The following is a 24,561-nucleotide window of genomic DNA, read 5'->3' as shown; positions in this document are numbered from 1 at the left end:
ACTTTGTAAAGTATACAGTATACATGGATTTCCCTCCCTCCCCCCTTTACTTTGCCTTCTACATAGGTGGTGTTTCTTTTTCTTTTATTTATGTCTCACCCTTTTTAGTGCACATATAACTAAACAGCAACATTCCAGTGAAATAAAAATAAAAAGCGGTAAGGATGAAAGCTTACCCTGAATTTCTCCCTGTGGATCTTTGTAGAACCACTTTTGCATGGCCTCATGGAGTAATGGTACTGAAGTACCCTTTACTCTCTGCTCCTGAAGTTTGGCTGCTAGCCTTTCATCATCCAGGGCACTGTCCTGCAAATATGCCACCATTTTCTCTGCTTGCTGCAGCAAGAGGAGGGGGGGGGACACATTAAGAACGACTGAGGTTACTACTGCCAGGTTACACACCGCCGGTGGAATAAGGTGAAATTCAGCAGAAAGCCTTATGAATAATACCATCATGGTTGGTGGACTCAGACACAAAGGAATGAAAAAGTAAGTTTAAATAATTATGCAAGAAGATAATAAAGCTTGGCAGAACTGCTTGCCGGGAAGCAAGTCTTATTATCTGGTAAGCAGCAAGGATGGTCAGCTTCCGGAAACAGCTGAGGATATTTTCGTTCCAACAGACTTTCCCAGGTTGATAAATGAGTCTTCATCACAAGTGTCTGCTTGTTGGGTTTTTAGTCTTGATTGAAATGTCTCTGTTGCTTTTGTGTTTAACTGCTTTTCATTATTTTACGTGTAAATCACCTTGAGATGGTGGTTAATAGATTAATTGTAATAATTGTAATGTTGTCTGTCTGTATACATCGTGGTTGGAATTTTACAAGAAATTATTGGTCTTTAGAAATTCAAGTTTCTTGCAACATGTTTAAGCAACATTCAAACTACTGGAAAACGAAGAATTGTTTCTGGAGTCATTTTCAGAATCTATGTTCAGAGTCTTTTTCAGCCTGCATTTTCACTCATTTTTTATTTGCCATTTTTACACTGAGGGGCTCCTATATAAAATCAGCAGACAGGGAAGGGCTCTGAAGATGATCATCTGTACATATCAATGCTTTACCCTTAAAACATATGTGACTGACATGCAAAAGGATTGGCCCTCTGAAGGGGGGAATACAGTGTGTGTATATTTTGTACTTGAGTATCAGCAGCATGAGGTGACTCTCATATTCTCTACTGCGTACACGCATTCTGTCACAATGCTCATGAATGAAATCAGGTGATTATCTATTTATATTAATGTCGGAGTGTGTGTGTCCATTTTTCAACTTGATTCACTTAGTACTCACAAAGTTAACCTACTGGAGTTGCATACCACACAAATATACAAGATAGATTCAACTTAATTTTAGAAAACAGGAATTCCCCTTCTATAATTAGCAAAAATATTAATTTTCCATTTTTGTTTGAGAAGGAGATGGCAGGAACATACAGGTTGAAACTGTTTTAATGAAAATTAAGTTGATTATCTGAAGTATTGTCAAACTGCAAAATATGTGTCATTTTTGCCCATTAATACATCAATATAGTTTTGCCCATTTTCACGATCAGTTGCAGGAAAACATTGTAAAAGCAATTAGTTGCCAGTCCTGCCCAAAACTAGTTTTCCTCTGCAGTTGCCACCTGTTGGTCTATGAGAGGGGTGTGCTAGTCTATAGTTGACTAGGTACATTAGCTCTAGGTTGCATCTTGAACTCATGTCTCCACCTTGGGTGCATAAGCACTGCTGACTTGTAAAGGCTATTGCTATGATATTCTCAGCAACCAGTCTAAATCCCAAAGCTTTCACCCACAACCACCTGAATCAGGTAGCTGCATTTACAAGGTAAGTATAAAAAATAATGTTTTCTTTCAGCCTTTGAAGCACAACAACAAAAAACAAACAAACCAGAATTCACGAAGATGCTCTACCTGTTCTAAATGTTTGAGGCCCTCTTCGTCATCAGGGTCAGCAGGAATGTTACCCATCCCTGGAGCAGCTGTGACTGATGTCTGAACAGGCCTTAAGGCAGGAATTGGATTTGACTCTGGAGGAGGAAGATGAACAAGGGAAGCTGCATCTGGAGAAATCTGTGGTAAAGGCTGGACAGCAGAAATTGGATCTGGGGGTGGGGAAGAATGGACATTAAATTCCTTGAAAGGCCCTTCTTTCTACCAGAACTGTTATTATGTGATAAAATGTATAATCAGACAATAAGCAAGATGGCATGCTTTCAACAATGCTTAAACAATGTATGAATGATCAGTTCATCCTTTCCACCTTGCTTTGTCACTACAGTCTTTTATTTATTTATTTATTTATTTGCATACTTTGCATATACATTATGCCAAACCTGAAATATGATTACCTTCTCTGTTGGGCACTTTGGCTGATGGGATATCCTCCATTTGGTTTTCTTTATCTTCTCTTTTTTCTATTACTTCTGGAACACAGTCTTCCCTTCTTTCAAGCAGGCTTGTAGGTAATGGCTCCTGTGACTGGGATTTTGGTGGAGTACCTGACCTGGTGGATGGTGAAGATTCTTTGACTGTTTCTTCTGTTACTTCTGAAATGATTGGTAACTTTATTTAACTGAGCTGGAAGGCGGAAGCAAAATTTAAAGGATAGACTTGAGAAATCCTTCTTACCTGCTACTGCTGTATGCTCCGTCTTAACACTTTCCCTTCCATGTGTCTTATCTACTTCTTTGGCTTCTTCATTGTGACTTCCTTCTGAATCAGACCTGTCTTCCCCTTCCTCTACAGGACGGAAATCCATTTCCTGTTCCTCAGGAATTGGCTCCTTTTGAACCTTCTAAGGAAAACACACACGTAAACAACAAACTTTATACTACTGGTTATAAATAATACCGTTAATATTATGACAAGTTCACAGAAAGTTTCTCACTTTTAAGGAGAGGAATGCCCCAGATGAGTCAAAAGTCCCCATTTCTTCTTCTGCATCTTCTAAGCACCATTCAGGAAGGCTATCCCTATCATCATCCATACTGCCACTGCCACATCGCACTCTTCGATAACCCCGCTCATCATCCCGGTCTCGGAAGTCAAATTCAAACCTTCGCCGTCGCTCCATCTGTTCTCTCCAGCCTGCAGAACGAGGGCCGTCTAAGGGGGCGGGAAAGTAACTTTACAAAAGAGTCCCATAGGGCAAGAACTTGTTTGGAAGGAGAAAGGGATAGAGGAAAAGAGGATAGGGAAAAGAGAGGACAAAGTGACAGCACTTCAGAACGCCACTACAGCTTATGGTCCACCTTGAAACACGCATTTTATAAATATATCATCACTATTTCCCCTTTAAACCACTGTCTCTTTGAGCTATATTATTAATGTAAAGGACTGTACAACCCAACTCCATGCAAGTGGGCTTAAAAGAACAAAAACAATTTAACTACGAGTTAAGCCCAGGGCAGCCTCACAATCTTTCTGAATAGCAGCCTCACAATCTGTTCAGCCACAGGGGGGCAGCCTTTGCTAGTAAGACCATTCTATGCGGTTCTATGAATCCAGACAAGTACCACTTTATGGGGATTACCATATTTTTATGTTTCTCTTTGAGGTCACAGGCAGCATCTATTCTACTAACTCCATCAGTCCTAAAGCATCTTCAAAACTGCTTGCCTTCACCCTCTGTCTGCTAGCTGACAATCCTCCTTTCTGGAGTTTGGAGTGTAGTTTGTAATCTGTGCTAATTAATTCTATTGATTTAATCTGCCCTTGTTTTGTATGTCACTATGGTGAAGTGGCCTGCTAGCACTATAATTCTGGGAAAGGATTTGTAGCCGACAAGCTTGTTTCTAAGGGCTGTGCAACTGTGCCCAAGCCTGCATGAGAATGAGGCAGGCAGGCACCAGCAGGTGTTGATGCACCTTTCTACAACCTGGGAGAGGTGAAGAATTTCCAAGCAAGTTGGTGTGAGCGATACTGGGGCTTGAAACGTGATCTTCAAATGTGGCTTGGCATAAGCCACTTATTTTGGCTAACTTGGTTATACTAGATACAGGATACTATTTGTCATCCTGCTAGAAATGGCTATTGGAATCAAAAGTCTTGGATGTAGCTGATAGAGCATCAAGCCTGCAGAGCAAAAGGAAAGGAGTAGGGTTGCTCTATTACCTCTGCTGAGAGGCCAGCTGCCTTTGACTCTCCCTCTGCTGTCATCTAACCACAGCCATTCTATCAGGCTAACTTTCCATTGTTTCCATCCCAGCAATAATTAAAAGAATTGTAACCTTTAAGAACTGGTGCCTGAGATTGCTTTCTTCTCTTCCTCTCTGTATTCCTTTTTCCTTGTGTGTCATGCCTTTCAGATGGCAAATCTGAGGGCAGGGACTGTTTTACCTACTTTGTAAGCCTCTCTGGGGGTCTTTTGGGTTGCACAGCAGATTAACAGCTGTTAATTAATTAATTAATTAAAGCCTCCCTCTCTCTGTACACACAGAGAAAGAGTAATACTTTGACCAAACAGTAAGGAACTGAGGGTTGTAGCCCAATACTGTTTTGTGTGACTTCATTTCCTCTCCTCACTTATCCCAACAGTCCTCCGTATGCTCTCCAAAATCAGGAGTTTGGGAAGTCTCTTGAGATAGGGAGGCCTCTCAAGCAGATTATTTTTTTTTTGGGGGGGGGGAGAAATATAAAGTCCTGTTGTATGTGGAAGTCTGTTCATGCAATAATGGATTCCACCTGAGACTACTGCAACGCCCACCTCTTTGATCGAGAATATTCCATTACACAAATGACAATGAGTAAGTGTTATCCTAAAACAGCTATATCTAAATTAAAGAGCAATTACAGAAAAACCCTCAGTATTCTACACAATGCGGCGTTTCTCTACACTTCCTTTAAAGTAGCAGAAATTACCCAATGATATTTCAGCCTCGGGACTTCTGTCAAAAGACAGATGGACTTATTGAGAACAAAATTTTTATTAGCTTGTTGTTCTTCATATGCTAAACAAGAAAATACTAAATGAACTGCAAGTACTTGTCCCTAAGTAAAATCTTCACATCTGATCATGTGGTGCTGGTTCAGCTGTTTCAATACTGTCAAAGTTAGACACACTGCTGCTTTATTGTGCATTTATCAGTTATGTCTGACGTCAGGAAGACACACAATGCTGTATTCTCCATGACAAACAGTTTTTCCACTTCTATACAAGTAGCTGGAAGCATATGACAGATCTTCAGCCTCATGATTCAGAGTGATCACTAAAGGAAGCTACGTTTGGTGGAAAAGAAATCAGAGCAGGTAAGAAGAGCTGCTTTTTTCTAGACGTTCTGGAAATAGTGGGTTAAACAAAACAAGCCATTTAAAAAACTAAAAACGATTTTGCCATCGTAGAACAAGCCTTTCAAATATTGTTTTAGGAAGTTTTCCTTCCAGACATTGCTGGCTTGCTGCCTCTGACCAGACTGTGCTGCACTTTTCCATATTTCCTCTCACCTGGACTATGAGGGCGCCATCTCTCACCATCCCTTCGCGAACCAGCCAGCCGCCAACCTCCATCATCTTCTTCACCATTTTGCTCTTCCCTGAAGATGCGCCAGTTCTCGCTCTCAGAGCGTATAAATTCATGCTTCCTTCCTGCTACTACGGTTCCAGCATCCTCAAAGTTTGGTCTCACTGCAAGCAAATAAATATGCAAGTATGTAACAGTCATTGTGAAGGGCACCTGGAATAGAAGTCAGACCTTATGCAATTTAAGTCATAAGATGCTCAGGTGAAAGAAAACAAGAACAAATATATATTGCTTTACTTTTCTTATAATGATAAGTGCTTTTCTTTAAGCTCTTCTTACAGTTTTTGTGGGCTAAAAAACAAATGAAGGATTTCAGACTTCAAAAAGGAGATTTACAAAACAGCTGTAACCATTTAAGAAAGTCAAAAGTTCAATTTGCAACAAGCGATGGAAGAGCATCTGCAAAGTTTGCATAAACAGTTAGATGCCACCTGATGTTCAATGAGAGATTGCTTTACCATAGTTCAGAGGTATCAAGGCACTATTCCTGGTCACATCAAAGTTTACAATGGCACAAGCATTCTGTTGTTGTTTGTATGGGAGGTGTTCTTAAGCACTGCATAATCCAACTCAGTAAAAATGTTCTATTTATCATCTTTAAAATGTAATTCAACATGGTCTTCTATTTACCCTAGAATAGTTAAAACCTACAAGCAGAATCTCTAAAATTTACATTTGGGTCAACAGATATAAAATAATAATGACCAGTGCCAGACGACTAGCATTAAAACCTTCATAGTCATTAATTTCAAATAACAGAGAATTAAAATAACTGTTTCATCCCAAAAAACAATTGTCATAATGATGCTTAAAGAAATGATTGTCATTTGTGAGCAAACTAGGATAATTTTACATTCTATTCCATCACGTCCTTCCTAAAAAGAACAACCGATATTCACCCAAAGGGTAGATTTTGACTGGCAGCATGGGGGTCATAGGGTTGGGCTTTGGCCCCTCTCCTGATGACAAAGGAAGGAGGAAAAACCCTTTGGGACGTAGATGGCTCTCAATCAGTTTGTGAACTCACCAAGCTTGAACAATCATCAGAGTCTTGTAAGGAAAGCAACACAAAGGTGCCCATGTTCCCAAAGTAAACAAGGTGGCTAAAATGCCATCAGGTAGAAGATATTGTGTCCCACAATGTGGAAAGCCTGTTGTAGGGTGCTGCGGCCAAAGGCAGTTTCAATGGAGACACAAATTCCCATCTTGTAATGCATCATGAATGCACTGGGAGACACCCATGTGGCTGTCTTACAAATGTTCACTAGGGGGACTCAACCCTGGTAGAGTGGGCAGTCAAATTTGTAGGGTGAGATACAATTCACCAAGTTGTAGGCTATAGAGGTCCTACCTAGATAAGGTGGAAGGGTTAACCTTTTTGCCCAGTGAGTTAGGGTAGAAGGAAATGAACAGGGTTTCTGATTGTCTGATCTCTTCAGTCCTGGTAATATATGCTTTAAGAGCTCATTGGACATCAAATGAGTGCCATGTCCTCTCTAATAGGTGAGAGGGGTTGGGGCAGAAGGTGGAAAGGATCAAGTTCCTGCTGAATATGGAAGTTGGAAAGTACCTTGGGGAGAAAGGAGGGGTTCTTTCTAAGAACCACTTTGCGCTTGTGGAAGATGCAGCTATAGACAGGGGGACCAATTCAGAGACCCATCAAGCCAAAGTTATTGCTATTAGAAATACAGTGTTACCTCAGGTTAAGAACTTAATTCGTTCCGGAGGTCCGTTCTTAACCTGAAACCGTTCTTAACCTGAGGTACCACTTTACCTAATGGGGCCTGCCACTGCCGCACAATTTCTGTTCTCATCCTGAAGTAACGTTCTTAACCCAAGGTACTATTTCTGGGTTAACGGAGTCTGTAACCTGAAGTGTCTGTAGCCCAAGGTTCCACTGTAAGACCTTTCAATGTAAGACTTTGAGAAGTACTTTCTTCAGGGGCTCAAATGGAAGTTTCTGAAGGGTGGACAGCACTTTATGAAGGTCCCAGGAAGGAAAGTGGTGGGCATCTGGGGAACACTGTAGGATTGTTCCTTGTGGGAAGCGAAGCATTTCATTAGGGGGTGAGAGCTGGAAGAGGCGGTGTGTTTGAGGAAGAAACAGCTCCCGCCTGATGTTTCATCAGAGTGTTGTGTTTTAGACTTTTGCTGAGGCCATTTTGGAGGAATGCAAGAAGATCCAGTACTGTTGCTTTGCATTGCTTCAGGAAGATCTTCCATGTGGCTTTGTATATTCTTAGAGTGGCTGGATAAGCAAGAAAGTAAGATGGTGGAAAATACTGTGCTGGAAAACCAGAGATTCCAGCCTATCCGGATATGTGTTCCAATGTGAGGGTGAGGAGGTGGTGTTTCAGTGACTTCATGAGTTGGAACATTTCAGTTTGGAGATCCGAGGATTTGGTGATCCCCTGCTTGTTGAGGTAGGATTTCAAGTTGGAGTTGCCCATGCGTAGGGGCACATTTGATGTGTAGGTGTGGAGAAAAGTGCATCAGAGCCAGGTGGGCTGTTCCAGCCAGGTGTTCAGCTTCCTCTGGAGACTTTTGGGCATGGATTATCTGTCCCTCACAGTGAGACCCCAAATGTAGAGGCTGACATCTGTGGTGACCACTATGAGGTGAGGGTCATGAAAAGATGTGCCTTCTGCAAGTTTCTGCTAGATGCCCACTTCATCACTACCCACACTTTTGGTGGCATTTTGATGTGGTGATGTAGAATGTGTGTGATGGCCCACTGGTGGAGTACAAGAAACCACTGCAGAATTCTTGCATGCAATTAGAGAGGGTGCTTTGGAGCCAGACAGTCGATAGCCCTGCTTAACTCTGCATTCCAGTGGAGAAGCCATCAACATGGGATAAGATGTCTCTACCACTCTCTGGAACCTATTTGGATCCAGGAAGTGGTGGTGGCAGATCATTCAAATTGGTCCTACAGCCCTGCAGAGGGGAAGGGTCACAGAGAAGTCCAGTTGCATCAGGAAGTGATCTGGCCATGGCATTACAGATAATATTAAGTATATGTCATAGAATAATTCCTCGCAGGGGGACTGGTTCGATAGCTGACATGTTGAGACAATGCTGTACACAATTATATATCACCTGTTACTTGACTGGATTGTTGGAGGATCAGGGATGGGAGGAACCAGTTTAGGGGTGCCAGACGTTCTATCATGTATCCATGTGATATAGTATTGAGAATCCAGTGGTCTGTAGTAATCTGACACCAAGAGTTGAAGAAGGCTTGTATATGATTCCTGACTTGGGGCAGAGTAGCATCATTGGTTCTGCTGGTGGTTGTTTCTGTAGGTGCTGGAGGGAGATATCTTGTGTTCTGCTGCCTGGATGGGTATCATCACTGCTGTTCCAGGAGGACTTCTGTCTGTAGTTTCTTCCTTGCCCCGGGGAAAGGTAGTTCCGAAAGGACTGGTTGGAAGATTGGTTGTCACCAGTATCTATGGGTCACCAGTACCTTCCGCTTATCTTTAGTTTGATCAGGATATCCTTGAGGGCATCCTCTCCAGACAGCATAAAATTGGCCCAGTCAGCAACATTGGGCTGAAATGCCATGACCCACAAATATCAGTTGGCGTGAAGTTGAAAATTAATCGGGTGCTCAATGGCTTTATTAATGTCCCTGTCTGAGAAAGAGCAGTCAGAAGGAACGATGATAGTAAAGTGGAGACAAATTTCTCGGGCTTTTGTATTTCTGAAAAGGTACAGAAAGCCATAAAAAGGAGGGCAGGAAAGGGTGTGAGGCAGCCGATTAAAGGAAGGGGGGTTGTTTTCTAAGAAAATGGTGACAAAAGGTAAAAGAAGAAAAATAACAGCCTGGTAGAAGTAAAGAAAATGGGGGCACTAGTAAAAGTGACTGTCCCAAAGAGTTTTTTCCTCCTGTTTTCATTATCAGTGGAGGAGCCTAAGCCCAACCCAATGACCCCACAATGCCAGGAGGAAATCATAGAAGAAGGGAGGGGACAGAATATCCCTAATTAAGGTTGCAGTTCTAGCAGGCTCACTAGAGAGAAAGCCACACTGAATATACTTCTGAATCTAAGGCTATTAACTGTGAAACAACACTGTTTGTCAACAGGTAACAACATATTTCAAAGCTTAAGGGTATTGAGAAGAGAAAACACAGAACTGGATCAAATAACGTTTCAAATCCAACTAAGAACAGACCCAGGTATATTACGTTCTGAAGTTATTAAAAATGAAGAAATAAATAGTCGCTCAGTCAACATTATTACACACATACGTCAAAGTCTAAAGTATTCTAACGAGGAACGTAGCTTATACCCCTAGCATGTTCATTTCACTTGGTTTAAGTTACTTGGCGTGGAGGTCGGTGTTTGGCCATGATTTCCCAGGATGAAAAGGAAAAAGAAAAAGATCTGTGGCTTTGCCTCAAACTAATTGACTGGACTTCCTGAGGAGAAGGAGCAGTGAAAGGGCACCTGCATTCCATGTCTGACCCCAAGCCAGCAATGGTGTTTATGGAAAAGTTCAGATACAACAAAGACATCCAGCCAACAGAGTCTACAGCTATGTAATTTGAAGTTTTAAAAGGGACTGACTTCAAAGTACTAAAGTGGTGTTCTGGAATACAATCTTCTGAGAACTTGTTTATTGAGAAATTTTTTACTAGAATAGCAAATAACAGTGTCAACAATCTTTCTATAAGACACTAAGACACACTCACTCTCTCACACACACATTTCTATTATAAAAATAAGTTTAATTTAGTGTCCGTTTTCAGGATCCTTCAAATAACTTTTAATTGTTGGCTACATAATTTCTAAACCAAAGTCCCTCGAGTACAAGATAGCTTACAATACTGTGAAAGAGAGAAAGAAAATCACTGCACAACCTTGAATAATGACCACACACAAAGTGACTTAAAGAATCATTGGTCATCATTTTTAGGGTACAGGCAGACTAAAACGTACTCATATTTCATTTTAGTTTTGACCATCTCTGTCTCTAAACAACGTACCAGAATTTTCCCATGCACAAATGCTTTTTCCTCCAAGAATTATGCTGTTTTCCTTACTGAAAGCTGAATTTGCACAATTGTATCCATACACATCAGTCTTCCTACCAAAATATTGCACTTCAATAGTCATGCCAACTATCCAATTCCTTTCACACAAACAAGTGCTACATTTCATGGACAGTATGTCTCACATGCGTTTAAGTTTGCTCTATAGTTCTGCATATGCCACTAACCTTTACAGATATGGCAGAACAGCTTCTTACCTGCACTGTAATATTACCACTCGCCACTCCAATCTTCACCAAAAACTGCATTTCTGAGGCAGTTTAAAGGGGCGTATCGGGAACACACATACTTCTAATATATGGTGAATCCAGTTTTTATTTTAAGATGTTAGCACAGTAATAGTAATAATAATTTATTATTTGTACCCTGCCCATCTGGCTGGGTTTCCCAAGCCACTCTGGGCGGCTTCCAACAAAGATTAAAAATACATTAGAAGTATAAAAGTATTTGTATATCATTATCTGTTACATGTTTCTTATAGTAAAAAGAAAAGTCACCATGCTATACTGAGTGAAAAGTCTCCCCTTGTCCCCATACCCATGAAGGTCACAAATGCATGTTACAATTTTAAGGTGCTGTGCCTCAACATGTATTACAAGGTTCTCTGCTAATGAAATGAAGAATTAATGTTTTGTATTTTGTGGAGAGTTTTTTTTAAAGAAAAAACATGAGGGAGATTTTAGTTTCTAAGTAGCATTATATTGGTCTACATTAATAATTTTCACAGCAGGTCTTCAGTACTTTTACTGCAAACAATCACAGCCTTTGTTTCTCAGATCCTCTTAGGTCTGACGTTCGATCAAAGTCCTCACATCAGCAGCTAAGGAAAAATGTGAAATGCTGAACTGCACTACAAAGCTACCCTCACAGATCATGCAAGTGATTCTGAAAGGTAGACATTATGGGCCTCTTTTCGGCTCGTTTTTATTAGTCAGCTGTTACATTTAAATCTAATTTGACACAGCATAATGTAAACATCTCTTTTTGGTCATAACCATGTTACATGCAGCAATATCCTACATAATATTATTTGACGTAATTTAAATACAATCCTATGAGCAATGCTGACTTAGCAGTAGAGGCAAAATAAGAGACGCAGTAAAGTTACAGGTCTTGCATCTAAAATTAGGTTGCAACTATGTAAAACTAATTAGCAACCTTGATCTCTAGGATACCGATATCCTGTGTACCACATGGTAGAAAAAACCTAAAAAGAGAAAAGTGAAACAGAAAGCACACCTTCACCTCAAACTGCCTGGTTTTGGTTAAAATAAAATATCAAAGAAATTGTGAACTCTAAATAGCTACCACAAGAAAACTTGAATGGAAAACAGTCCTGAGGAATTTCATTCCTTTGAACCTCCAAGTAAAACCTTTAAGTAAGATTATGCAAACCTAAAAACTCCATCCTGATTAAGATAAAAAATGCACCCCTTTCTCCAAGTAAGTTCGTGTGGATTTCTCCACAGCTGCTAGGGTATGTGTTGGGGAAAGAAAGCTTGAACAAATCAGCATTCTTTTCCACATGACCACAGCTAATTGGCCCCCCTGCAGACTGAATGACCAATCACATCAGCTTCATATGAAAGCCAACCCCCCACATTATAAACTGTGGAATGAGACCCGTAAGCCCATTTTGAACAAACATCCTTCCAAACTAGTTGTCAAAAGATTTTTTTTCTTCCTTGGGATCACTATATACAGATACAAGATAGTTTGGTTCGTTTTCAATATCCAGGACATCCGCCTTCCTCCCTTTCCCTGCCAGGTAGATAAATACTACAATTACACTGGTAAGTACATGATGCTAACATAGCATCAGTTTTTTACATTAATATTTCCTGCTTTGTGGTTTTAGATTTTCAAAAACAAAAATGGAGTTTTGGAGGATTTAGACAGACCTGTTTTGAAAAATATCAATTGAAATACCAACTTCAAATATTGTAAGACTTTCTCAAAGGAGATTGTTTTCCAAATGAATATTGCCCAGTGACAACTTCCAGAACCAATTTCCATAAGGAACAGTTCTGTATAGGAGATCCCTGGAAGTAACTTCAGCATCATGCATGGCTCTTTAGCTTTTAATAAAAGGCATGAAGCAGACCTTAGCTGTGCAATTCTAAAAGAGTATTTCTTCAAAAAGGTAACCATCCTGCGACCAGTCAGATATTGAAGACTGAGTGTGTACTTATTCCTGGAGATGTAGTAGTTGTTTTTAACAGTAATGTAGATGACTAGAGTTTAAAATTCAATTCCAGGTTCCAGCAATATCTCATCTTTCTATTTAAAAGTTCTGAAAAAATATGTTATTGCTTTCTTATATAAAGCATGATTGATAGATGGTAAGTAATTTGCTAGCAATTTGTGTAGCAGTGTAAAGAAACTTCCACTCAAATTCAATTATTTAAAAAATCATTTGAGTGATTCTTTTGATTAGACACAGAGGTTTTCTGGTTGCTCACCACAGAATATCCATTTGAATAGAAATTAAATGTTATGTCATAAAGCAAATTTAAATTTTATTGGTTTCTAACCATATAAACAAACTTTTCGAACAAGTTTCTTCATTTGTCTTACACAATGTCAGTGTTTAAGAAACACCTGATTGCTACCTATATTAAGATTACTCGTTTGCCCAAAGCTATTTTATCTCCTACACATGGAAGATCATATTTAAGGGGACAAATGATTGTTGTGAAGAATTAGGATATTTCATGCATGGTACTGTTATCTGGGGAATAGTTTTAAACTTCCAGGGAATTTTTTCCCTGGATGAATGGAAAAAAATCAATGAAAATCAATGAAAAAAAATCAGTACATAATAAAGTGTGAAAGGGATACCATTTTTATTTCACTGATACTATTCAAATGTATCACATTTGTGTTTTAAATCCAAAGGCACGTGTATCAACCTATTCAGGTGTAACATACCTTCACTTATTTCTTCACTTTGTAGCTCGGTTACACTTAACCCTTCACTATTTTTGCCAATACTCATTTTGAGGCGCGAGACAAATTACAAGATCACACGCAAACTCCTGCACACTCCATGTATAGAAGTTAACAAGACTGCGTTGGATACCTGCAATGGGGGGGGGGGCAATTACCTGAGAGCAGCAGTGTAGCTTAGAGGTCGCCAAGGAACACACATAACTATACACCATGCTTTCAACATTTGCTACCTGCCTAATGACAGACCTGCTATATTGGCACAAGTACACACACTCAACACTTCCTGCAAGCTTTAAGAAGAGTTTGAACAGGAACCTGTTCTTGGGGAGCACTATGGCAAAACTGCATGACATCAGAAATGATGGAGGGTGGGTGGCAGTGGGCATTACCCCTTTGGTTGCTTCCTTGAAACAACTGTTACTTGCTCTAGAGCAGCCTCCCCCAACCTGGCTTCCCAGTATGCTGTTGGTTGCAGCCATGCAGCTCACCATTTGACTAGATCAACCTTCCCCAACCTGGTGCTCTCCAGATGTTTTGGACTACTACATCTGTCAGCCCTAGCTGGCACTGCTATGGCTGATGTGAGGGGTGGTCCAGAGCATCTAGAGGGCACAACGTTGGGGAAGTCCGCTCTAAGCAAATGGCAAACTGCACAGCTGCAATGAGCAGCACCTAAGACTGTTTCTTCAGACTAGTGCAGCATGTTATCTTTTACAAATTCTAAGTGATATAATCTATGGCTTTAAACTTTTGCAAGTGAATTCAATTTCAAAGCCTTTATATTAATACTCTGTTAGAACATCTATGGAGAGAATGACTATGATATTCAGCAGTAGTTTTAGAATACCTTATTCACATCAAATGGCAATATTTTCTAGAGGAATTAATGCACTATTCACTGTTACAAACAAGTACCAAAGTAAATTTTCTGAAGTGAGCTGGATGTCAAAACTACTACAGATTTTATAAGCAATCTGACTTAAATTGAAGGTGTCATTATTACAATGACTATCAATTAGGAGAATATCTATCTATCTATCTATCTATCTATCTATCTATCATCTATCTATCTATCTATCTATCTATCTATCTATCTATCTATCTATATCATGGGATGTTAAACTTATATAACAAATATATAATGTAAAATATATACTTAAATGCTAAAGAAAGCGTATCTACTTTGCAAAAATGTAGTGTGGAAAATTTAAAGACCTTTGATTATTGCTGATTTATATTGTACCCACCCTTCACCCTTAGGTCCCAGGGTGGGTTACAGTAGTAAAACACAAATGTAATAACAATTGCCAAATATCACTTTTAAGCAATGTTTTGTTGGTATTAAGAGTCACGTGAAAAAAATTAATTGAATAGGAGAGTCCTTTAATCTTTGCATACATCTACGTCTTAACTGCTCTTGTAACAAAGCAGAGAAAGCCAAAGGGACTAAAATTCTGCAACAATGAAATACATTTTTGCTCAGTTATACAAATGAATAAATATTTTCAATTTACACATTTAAACTCCATATCCAAGTGCTTGGAAAACTTGCATTTTCTATAAATGGTTTGCAGTAAGGGGAGGAGGGAGTAGTAAACGGTAGGCAACAGAGTGTATAGGTCAAAGAAAAGTGACCAGAAGCCATGAAGTTGGTGAATGCAGTCAAGTGGAACACAGAAGCTCTATGTCCATAAATATCTGATGTCTTGTATAGATACTATCAACCTGTTTTCAAACCCATCTTCATGAACTCTAGGACTAAAGGAAGGGTAGCCAACTGGGTGCCTGACCACCAGAAGTTGTTTGACTACCGCTTTAATGAAGCCTAGCCAACAAAGCAAATACTTAGGGGAGATAGGAGCTGTAGACCAACTGCATCTGGAGGGCATTACATTGGTTACCACTGGACAAGAGGAGTTTTTTTCTAATTGTTAATTAGAAGTTGAGATTCTCAAAAATTTTCACCAAATGCAGAAGCCTATGAACTATGTATAGAACTTGACGGGGTGTGTGTGTCTTATTTTTAGAGTAAGCAAATAAGTGGTACAGTATCCTTTAATAGGCACATATGGAAGTATCATGGTTTGCTAAGCTGAAAGTATAGTGCAAAAATCTTTGTGAAAAAAGTTTTATTTTTAACTCACTGAGTTCTGGATACATTTGCTGGAGATAGCATCACAGCTCTACAGCTGCACACTTGAGAAGTCATAACTCCAGGTATAGCCAATGTATTAAAGTTAGGAATACTTATATAATTCTCGCCACTATAATTTCTCCCCAGATTCAGTGATTCTAAATATTTAAACCAGGTTATAGAGAGAAAGCAATGAATTAGTAATCCACTATTCTTCATTTGTTGATTGCTGAACTTTGTTCAAACTACTGCACACGTACAGCTCGTAGAATTTTCATTTTTTTTAAAAAAACAACATTAACTTGTAGGTCTATCAATTTGCACATAAACGCTTATCAATTCAAAATTAATATTAGAAATTCTCTTAAATGTCTAAAGCAGAGTGTGGGGCAGAGCAAACCCACTAAACAATAATGTTAAGAAAAAGGGGAAATCCAGTCATACTTTATTCTAAGTCCTCTTTGTAGCATTTACACAACTATTGCCTTTAAGTAGTTGATTATGCCTATAAATTTCTGAGCACAACATGGTTGCATTCTTGGGAAGACAGAACTCCACATGTTTCAGAACTACAAGTATCCGAACTGGTTGAAATACTCCACTATAAAGATACTGAAGTCATAGTTGATTATTTCATTGATATATCTATGAAGTAAGTAGCAGAGACAAAATGGAAAATTCCATGCTAGAGATTATTAGGAAAGATATTGCATATAAAATGGTCAGAATGGTCCTTTATAAATCTACACTGCAGACGCATTTGAAGAACTCTACAGTTTTGGTTACCCCATCTAAAAAAGGGTACTAGAACTAGAAAATATGCAGAACTGGGGAACAAAATGATACATAACTGAAGCACTTTTCCTGTAAAGACAAGTTAAAGCATTTGAGATAGTAAAAACAGGACAGGGCTATTCAAAGCCATTTCCTTTAAAAACAACCAGTTCCCCAAAGCCTGTTGGAATAAAACAGTATTTGCCTGCTGGCATAAAAACAACTCCTTTCTCTAGGAAAGGAGTTCCAAAATTTCGGAGCAGCTACCAAGAAGGCCCTCTCCCATACAGTCCTTCAGATAACCTAAGCTAAGCTGTATAAGGGCTTTGTAGGTCATAAATAGGACTTTGAATTGTGCCTGGAAAAAGACTGGTGTAGCCAGTGGAGCTATTGTAACAAGTAAGGTTTATGCTCCCTGGCGTGCAGCTCTTTAGGCCAGTCAGTTTCTGAGCACTTTTCGAAAGGCAGCCGCACATAGAGCACGTTACAGTAAACTATACAGGATGTAATGAAGGTGTGTTAAGTTTATATAAAACAATGTTCCAAAACAGACAGCTCTTGCAACTTTTGCATATGACTACCTCCTGGAAACAATAAATAAAAAGGAATGTTTGAAAAGTAACAAGTCAACTGTTTTTCTTGTCTGTGGAGGTGTATTAGCAGGATATAGTCCTTTTTCCAACTTTCCCAGTAGATAATCCTTTGAACACTAGAGGTTCCTTGTCCCTGTCTTTACCTAGTGCACTGAAATCCAAGCCCAACAAGGCAAATAGCAATTTTTGTGTGCTTCAATTGTAGTTGATCAGGTACGTAGTGGAACTCTTATTATTATTTAGATTTCTTAAACATTATTCACTATAAAGTCCCAAGGTGGGTTACAGCAATGTAAAAATACAATATTAAAATCAGTTTTACAAAATTACAAGCAAAAGAACAGGGTGGGTCCTAAAAACACCTCAGTTGTCAAAGGCCAAGGTAAAGAGGTATGCTTTCAATGTATAATGAAACCTATATAATTAAAATGTTGGATGCCAAGTTAAGGTTACTTTCATTCAGCTGTTAACAAAGATTACTATTAACAAGATTTTAAAGTCCAGAATTCTTACACAGGGCCCAATTATGCTGTTCCTTCCTTTACTTTTTTTAAATGTGTTTTATTTACCATATTGCTAGTTATAAAAACAGAAACACTTAAATATGCAAAACATAAATATATAACTACCAAATCTTAAAAAATAAATTCTCACAAAAGGCAATTTAGTGCCTATGGTAGGTTTAATACTTACATCTAATACCAAGCATCACCTTCCAACAAACCATGTATAAAGTAGCATCTTTGTTTAAAAAGTTGAAACTGTCAGCATTACTATCACAGTAGGATAAAGATTCAATTCATAGGTCTGTATTTCAAAAAATTGTTATTTTTGATGCAGTCCCTACCTCCTCTAATGAGGTAGGGACATATGCAGGCAGCTTAGCAGGCTGTTACATGGAATACAAGGCATGTGTACACCTGCCACATCACAGTCACACTCAACCCTTCCACTAGATCAAAGGAGTTCATGCTATTCCTCTGGTGATTGCTCTGAGCACCACACATGCAGTGGACTGGCGTGAATCCATAAAATAAACTTGCATGTTTAGCATGACATTAGGATTGTTTGCTTTCATTTCAAAATGGTATTTTTCTCATCATTTTCTTAAGAAAAGTTCTACTTCTGACAGAGTCAAAAGTCATGTTCAAAGAGTCTCTTTTAAAATTTCAAATGCCAATTTTATAATTATTTTCTACCAGGGAACAGTTCAAAATGAATACTTTGATGAACTCTAAGGTAAAGGTAAAGGGACCCCTAGCCACTTGCAAACTACAAGCCTCAGTTACCTGGGTTTTAATGGGCTATGTACTTTATATTGTGCTTATATTTCATTGTTAATCCTTGGCAGAAATAAAATATGACCACTTGACTTCACTAATACAATTTTCCGATACACTATCAGAACAGCCATTTTACTTGAAGTGCTCATATGACTTAACAGAATGAAATGATGGTGTGGAATTTTTCCCAAATTGAAGGGAAAAATCTCTCTTTAATAAGAGAGCTCATTTTATGCTGAAATGAAACTGAGGCACTGGTATTCAACTTAGTTTTAATCAGAGCAGACCCATTGAAATTATGACTTAGAGCCACTGATTTCAATAGGTCTAGTCTGAATAAAATTTAGCTGAATACTATTTACTGTCAATATGTTTTGCTAGTACAGCATGAGGGTGAAGAGACAAAACTGTGGATCATGGAACCCACAGATCAAAAGTTGCCTCTCCAGTGAACAAAGCTTCAGGTCCCTACAAGCAGAATTGGAATAGAAATTTTGACCTATTTTATAGCCTACAAAGACAATTACAATAATGTATGTGGAAGACTTTTGAAAAGTCTAAATAAACCACTACATACAGGCTAAGTATTATTACTAGCATTTTTCATTGCCTCATTAGCTTTATCAATCAGTCATGGCCTTGTTCACCAGTGCTCCCAAATCCCAATTATAGACTTTTGCTGTAAGTTTAAGTTTAAAATGTTTCTGTTGAGAGGATAGCAGTTCTATACTGTAGATTCCATTGTTTTTTCATTTATCACCATCATCAACAATAATAATAATTTTTACTTGTTAGTCACTTTCTACATAAAGTCTCTAATCAACTTGAGACATAGGCATGGCATAATATCAGGAACATAACAATAAAAACCATTATAATGACTCATGTGCAAGCTTAGCAAAACAGCAAAAACAGAGTGGCCAAGTACAACATATGCAGGAGATAAGCATCTGATTAGCTCTACACAATCAGTGAACTCTACACCACATTTTGTCAAAACTGACTGATTGTAAATATCTTAGGTGCTGTAGTACTATAAAACAGTGCAACTACTTTTGATGACTGGCCCATGACTAATTTGTGTGTGTTTTTATTTAACACATTTAGCTTGATTGTAATTAATCTCAAAGCAGTTTAATACACCTCACCCCAAGGAAGCCACCCTACACATTTGTAAAGGATATATTTCAATCAAATTTATTATCATAACTATGCCTGTAGTAAGCATGTATTAAATTACAATGCAATCATTTTCGCATTTTTCCTGAAGGGGAATACTAATGTCTAAGTATTTGGAAAATGTGATAGCCCCCCACCAGAAGTTGTTATTTTGAAATAAGATATCTGTATCCCATTCAGAGAGAAACAAACAACACACAATGATTGTGCAACAAGATGGACCAAATATGTTTCAATTTTACCATCAATATTAAATCAGATCTGGTGCTCTGTGACTATGTCATTCAGCAGTTACCCCAGTTTAACCTCTCTTTTCAAATATGCCAACATCCTTTCTCTCACATTTTTTATTTCATCTAGTCTCTAGCAAATAGTGAAACACCATGATTGAATATTTTGCTTTCTTTTATGCTTGTTAATTTTAAAGCTATGGGCTTTTTCTGCTATAAGAGAAAAACTCATAAAAAGCACAGGGATTGATCTTTTATTTTCCAAGATACTCAATATTTGTAACTCCACAGGAACCCAAGCTGCCACACTACAGTATTAGAAACATGATTAAGGACACATAACAAAAGCCTCACTCCAGTTTCCCCTTTGGCAAATTGGGTTTAGAGTTGATTTTTTTTCCTCAGGACTTCTCTCGGCTTATATAATTGCATAATATTTTCCGTATTATTCTCTATCCCCTTTTTAATACAGCTTTACAACAGCAGTGGCCTGAGTATGTTCAGCAGAAGAGGCTATATCCCAGGTACCACAATTCTAGACAATAAAACTATCATGGTTGGTAGCAGTAAACATATTTAGGTAGAAAACCCCACAAGAGCTTATAATGAGGAAATTTTAATTTATTATATTTGATATGACAGCCTTCAGATGGCCACCAAAAGAATATATAGAACATTTATAATATTAATAATAGCTTTGATAGTGTGCTTTGCTTAAATATTAAACACATATTTGCTAAAGTTACAGAACACACCTCTGAATTTCAGAAAATTAAGACTTGCAGTGCTCCTTCACTATCAAACTAACCACTGGACCCACAAATAAACCTGAGAAGTCAAAAAGTTTGGCTTACGTTTCTAAATTATCATCAAAAAAGGATCCAACATTAATTTTTGTAGGTAATCATTATCGTACTATGGAAGCAGTGGCAAACCTGGCTCTCCAAAGTTACTTTTCTCAGAACTGCATGTTTAAAGACCCCCTTGGCTAGCTGCAGGTAGCGTCTGGTCCACTGCCAATGTGTCAGAATCTCTAGACATCATCTGAACTACAGATAAACAAGCATCCAACAGTTTTGTTTCTTTTCATTTTCAGAAGATGAGGACAGAAGTGATAGAAGGCAACAACACCAAACCTAGTGCTCCTCTCCTGGCCCAACGATACCCAAGAATGGTCACCAAAGATGGACACAGCACACTACAAATGGATGGTGCCCACGGGAAAGGCCTGGCATACCTAAAAGATGCTTGGGGGATCCTTATGGATATGCGCTGGAGATGGATGATGCTGGTATTTTCTGCTTCTTTTGTCCTCCACTGGCTTGTCTTTGCAGTTCTCTGGTACCTACTAGCAGAAATGAATGGGGATCTGGAGATCGATCATGATTCTCCACCTGAAAACCACACTATTTGTGTAAAGTATATCACAAGCTTTACAGCTGCTTTTTCTTTCTCACTGGAGACACAGCTCACTATTGGTTACGGCACAATGTTCCCAAGTGGAGACTGTCCAAGTGCAATTGCCCTGCTTGCTATACAAATGGTACTGGGTCTGATGCTGGAGGCCTTCATCACAGGTAATTCCATACTATTTCATAACCTAGTGCTTTTATGTTATAGTTTAAATAAGAGCTTTGTCATAAAGCTACAGCAAGAAAACAAGGATAGGGCTATGTCACTCAGCATTCTGAAAAATACTGTTCTTTGACGAGGATGTATTTCCACTTTACAGTATGAAAACAATTATTAAATAGCAACTTGTACTAAACATCTAAATAGGTGATTCATGCCTATTGCATGCCTATAATGCATGCTTTAGTTCAAAAACCTTTTCTTACATTATTTTAAAAAGTGTGATTAGTTAGTAGAATTAACTGCCCATACACATTTGCATAGTTTAAAGCTAACAGATGAATCCTTAGCAGCTTTACCAAGAAATGAACATCTACATAGTTCAATGAAGTATTACCATAAGTATGCTCAGGACAGCAGCGAAGACTTTTTACTGATAAGTTTTCAATGAATATCAGAGAATTTTCAAACCCTGCTATGTTTTATTGAAAATAATTTTAAATGAGTTAATAAATAAAACTGTTCTATATTACTAAAAGAAAATTAGCTATATAATAAATGAAGCTTATAACAAAATAAACCTACTAAGAGATTACTTAGCAGACTGTTAGCCTGAAATGCTAAATCATAAAGCAGAGACTGTGGGTCTTATTTTGTCAAAAGCATATGTCATTATTCAAGTTCACAAAGATGGTGGAAAATATTTTAATGAACACCTGATTTAAAAAACATTTACTATAAAAAGTATTTTTGTGGTTTAGGAAATTAATGTGATGGACCTGAATAACGTGGGAACCATCATTAAAAATGTGAAATACTTATGCTAATAATAAATGTTGTGAACCTAATACAGTGCAACTTGGTTTCATTGTTTCCTTTCAATATACTATAAAGGGAATCAGGAAACTATAATTACATGCACAATCTACATGTAAATTCTCTTTTTATTTAGGTGCATTTGTAGCAAAAATTGCCCGTCCAAAGAATCGAGCTCTCTCCATCCGGTTCACCTATTCTGCTGTAGTGACACACAAAGAAGGAAAGCCATATCTAATGTTCCAAGTGGCCAATACTCGCCCAAGCCCACTCACCAGTGTTCGGATTTCTGCAGTTCTTTATGAAGAACAAGAAAATGGTCAGTTGCATCAAACCAGTGTGGATTTCCATCTAGACAGCATCACTTCAGAAGAGTGCCCTTTCTTTATCTTTCCTTTAACCTATTATCATCCCATAACTCCATCTAGCCCTCTAGCCATTCTTCTGCAAAGGGAGGCTCATCAACATTTTGAGCTAGTAGTCTTCCTTTCTGCCACACAAGAGGGCACTGGAGAAACATGCCAGAGGAGGACATCCTATCTTCCATCAGAGATCATATTACACCACCATTTTGCCTCCATGTTGGTTCGAGGTGCTAAAGGGGAATATCAGATCAAGATGGAGAATTTTGACAAGACAATTCCAGAACTTCCAGCTGCAGACTCTAAAAGTTCAAAGAGGACTGACATGGAGATCCGCATCAATGGGCAGCACATTGACAGCTTCCAGATCTGTGAGACTCATCTGACTGAATAGACTTTGAATGTGATGCCAGCTTGTTTTCGTTTTCAACAATTGGATTAGACCACCACACCAATGTTTTCACTTTCCTCTCTATTTTATTGTGCTCTTTTTGTTCTATCAATATCTTTGACTTCAGAACAGTTCACAGAATAAAGAGCATAGCATCCATGTAACTGAATGAGCCACTGGAGTAACTGCACAAAAACAGAGTCAGGGACAAGAAACACTGCACAAATTATGGGAAAACAGAACTGCTACCTGCTGAATTCACTAGACTATGATTAAAACTGCACTGACCCTGAAACAAGAGACTTCCAGACTCAAGACAGCTTGTCAAAATTCTAATTAAATGACATTAAGGTAAACACTGTGGCATTGTAGTAGAACTAAGAAAAATTTCACCTGAAAAGGCCAAGATCCCTCAGATCTGTTGAATCAGTCCTCTTGTGCTATACAGTTACAACAGAATATGCTGATGTCTAAACATGCTATGAAGAATGTTGCTAGTATTTTCTGTGGCAATGAAGTTGCAATCCTGCTGTGCTTGTTTATTAAGGAAAATCACAAGCATTTGCTGAAGCTTTGTTCCAGCAGCTAAGAACAAGTTCAACACCCGTAGGCACTTTCGTGATGAAAGTGAATGGCAAGAATTTTTACATGTATTAGACTTAAACATTCTATATTGGAACTATTTTCATATGGAGAAACATGCAATAAATTTAGCAGACAACAGGAATTCATCGATCTCTTTTTGCAATTCTCCTCTCAAGGATAATCAACACCTCATGTCTGCCTTGTTGCAAGTCAAAATCTAATTACTCCTGTCATCAGAAAGATCCACTGCTTCCCACATTTATTGCAGTTTCTTTCCAAAATAACCATTCAGTTAATAAAAACCGAGATAAAATGCATGACTGTGTAAAATAATTGTACAAACATGAATATAATTATGAGACATTGAACATAAGGCTCTATGCCAAGTTGAATCACGATTATTACCAGAACCAATTACAAGAACTAATGGTTGTTGTTTTTTTTTAAAAAAAATTAAAATGAACCAAGTTTTTAAATGGTCCAGAGGACCACGTTTATGGCTTCCTCACATTTGTTTAGCTAAGGGCACTAACTACTCTGCACTCAAAACCAAGGAAGAGCATCATCAAAATCACTAAATACTTGTATGTTCAAGGATAATTAAAAGGCTCTTCTCAGAAAACATTGCATAGGTATCAATACTTTACTTTAATACTGACTTGTGGTTATGAAGAGCCTGGCGTTTTTTAGCTCTTGAACGTGGATAAAGATATTTATATGCAGGTTTTGGTGTCCTCGGGTGTCTTCCCGTGTAAAAGTTGGGGTGTCTAGGCGACGTTTCGACGAGGTCTCACTCGTCATCTTCAGGCTGGTGCTTTCGGCTTCTTGTTACTGGAACAGAGCAGGATCTCAGTGTTTGAGTTCCTATAAATACTGTTGAGGGGGTGTGGTGTATAGCCTCCAATGTTCTGGGCAGAGAGGAAGTTCCCAGGCTAGTGTGCCTTTTCTTCTTTTGTTCCTTAATTACTTGAGGGATATCTTGAGTGATTTCTTGAGTGATATCCTGAGTACCACTTAGGTGGGTCATTAGGTGTGGATTAGTTGCTAAAGTCTTTGTGTCTTGACCTCTTGAACTTTGTGAAGAGTTTTTCTGAGAAGATGGCTGTACTG

At 38.5% G+C, this 24,561-nt stretch overlaps 2 protein-coding genes across 12 annotated transcripts in view; one reads left to right on the top strand and one right to left on the bottom strand.

The window, feature by feature from the left end:
• Window positions 1-24,561, bottom strand: part of GIGYF2 (GRB10 interacting GYF protein 2) — a 75,922-nt gene that overhangs the window by 18,582 nt on the left and 32,779 nt on the right. The window contains exons 8-13 of one of the 2 annotated variants that reach the window (XM_081912427.1): window positions 5,446-5,625; window positions 2,891-3,108; window positions 2,632-2,797; window positions 2,352-2,549; window positions 1,915-2,105; window positions 177-336 (exon numbers count right to left, since the gene is read on the bottom strand). In XM_081912427.1, coding sequence (XP_081768553.1) covers window positions 177-336; window positions 1,915-2,105; window positions 2,352-2,549; window positions 2,632-2,797; window positions 2,891-3,108; window positions 5,446-5,625 — 1,113 coding nt within the window. Of the gene's footprint in view, window positions 1-176; window positions 337-1,914; window positions 2,106-2,351; window positions 2,566-2,631; window positions 2,798-2,890; window positions 3,109-5,445; window positions 5,626-24,561 lie in introns of both variants that reach the window. The other variant, XM_081912426.1, reaches the window with a different exon arrangement.
• Window positions 3,122-24,178, top strand: KCNJ13 (potassium inwardly rectifying channel subfamily J member 13). 10 transcript variants are annotated; one of them, XM_081912483.1, is made up of 5 exons: window positions 3,122-5,250; window positions 12,285-12,373; window positions 20,198-20,249; window positions 20,822-21,302; window positions 22,250-24,178. In XM_081912483.1, the coding sequence occupies exons 4-5, from the start codon at window positions 20,825-20,827 to the stop codon at window positions 22,867-22,869; spliced, it is 1,098 nt and encodes a 365-aa protein (XP_081768609.1). In that variant the 5' UTR covers window positions 3,122-5,250; window positions 12,285-12,373; window positions 20,198-20,249; window positions 20,822-20,824; the 3' UTR covers window positions 22,870-24,178. The 10 variants fall into 10 exon arrangements, with proteins under 10 accessions (XP_081768609.1, XP_081768607.1, XP_081768606.1 ...); XM_081912481.1 differs by lacking the exon at window positions 12,285-12,373 and having other exon boundaries at window positions 20,825-21,302; XM_081912480.1 differs by lacking the exon at window positions 12,285-12,373.

Source organism: Podarcis melisellensis (genome assembly GCF_964234715.1).
Source record: "Podarcis melisellensis genome assembly, chromosome: 5".
Taxonomy (NCBI): Eukaryota; Metazoa; Chordata; class Lepidosauria; order Squamata; family Lacertidae; genus Podarcis; species Podarcis melisellensis.
This window is presented reverse-complemented; position numbering and strand designations above follow the sequence as displayed.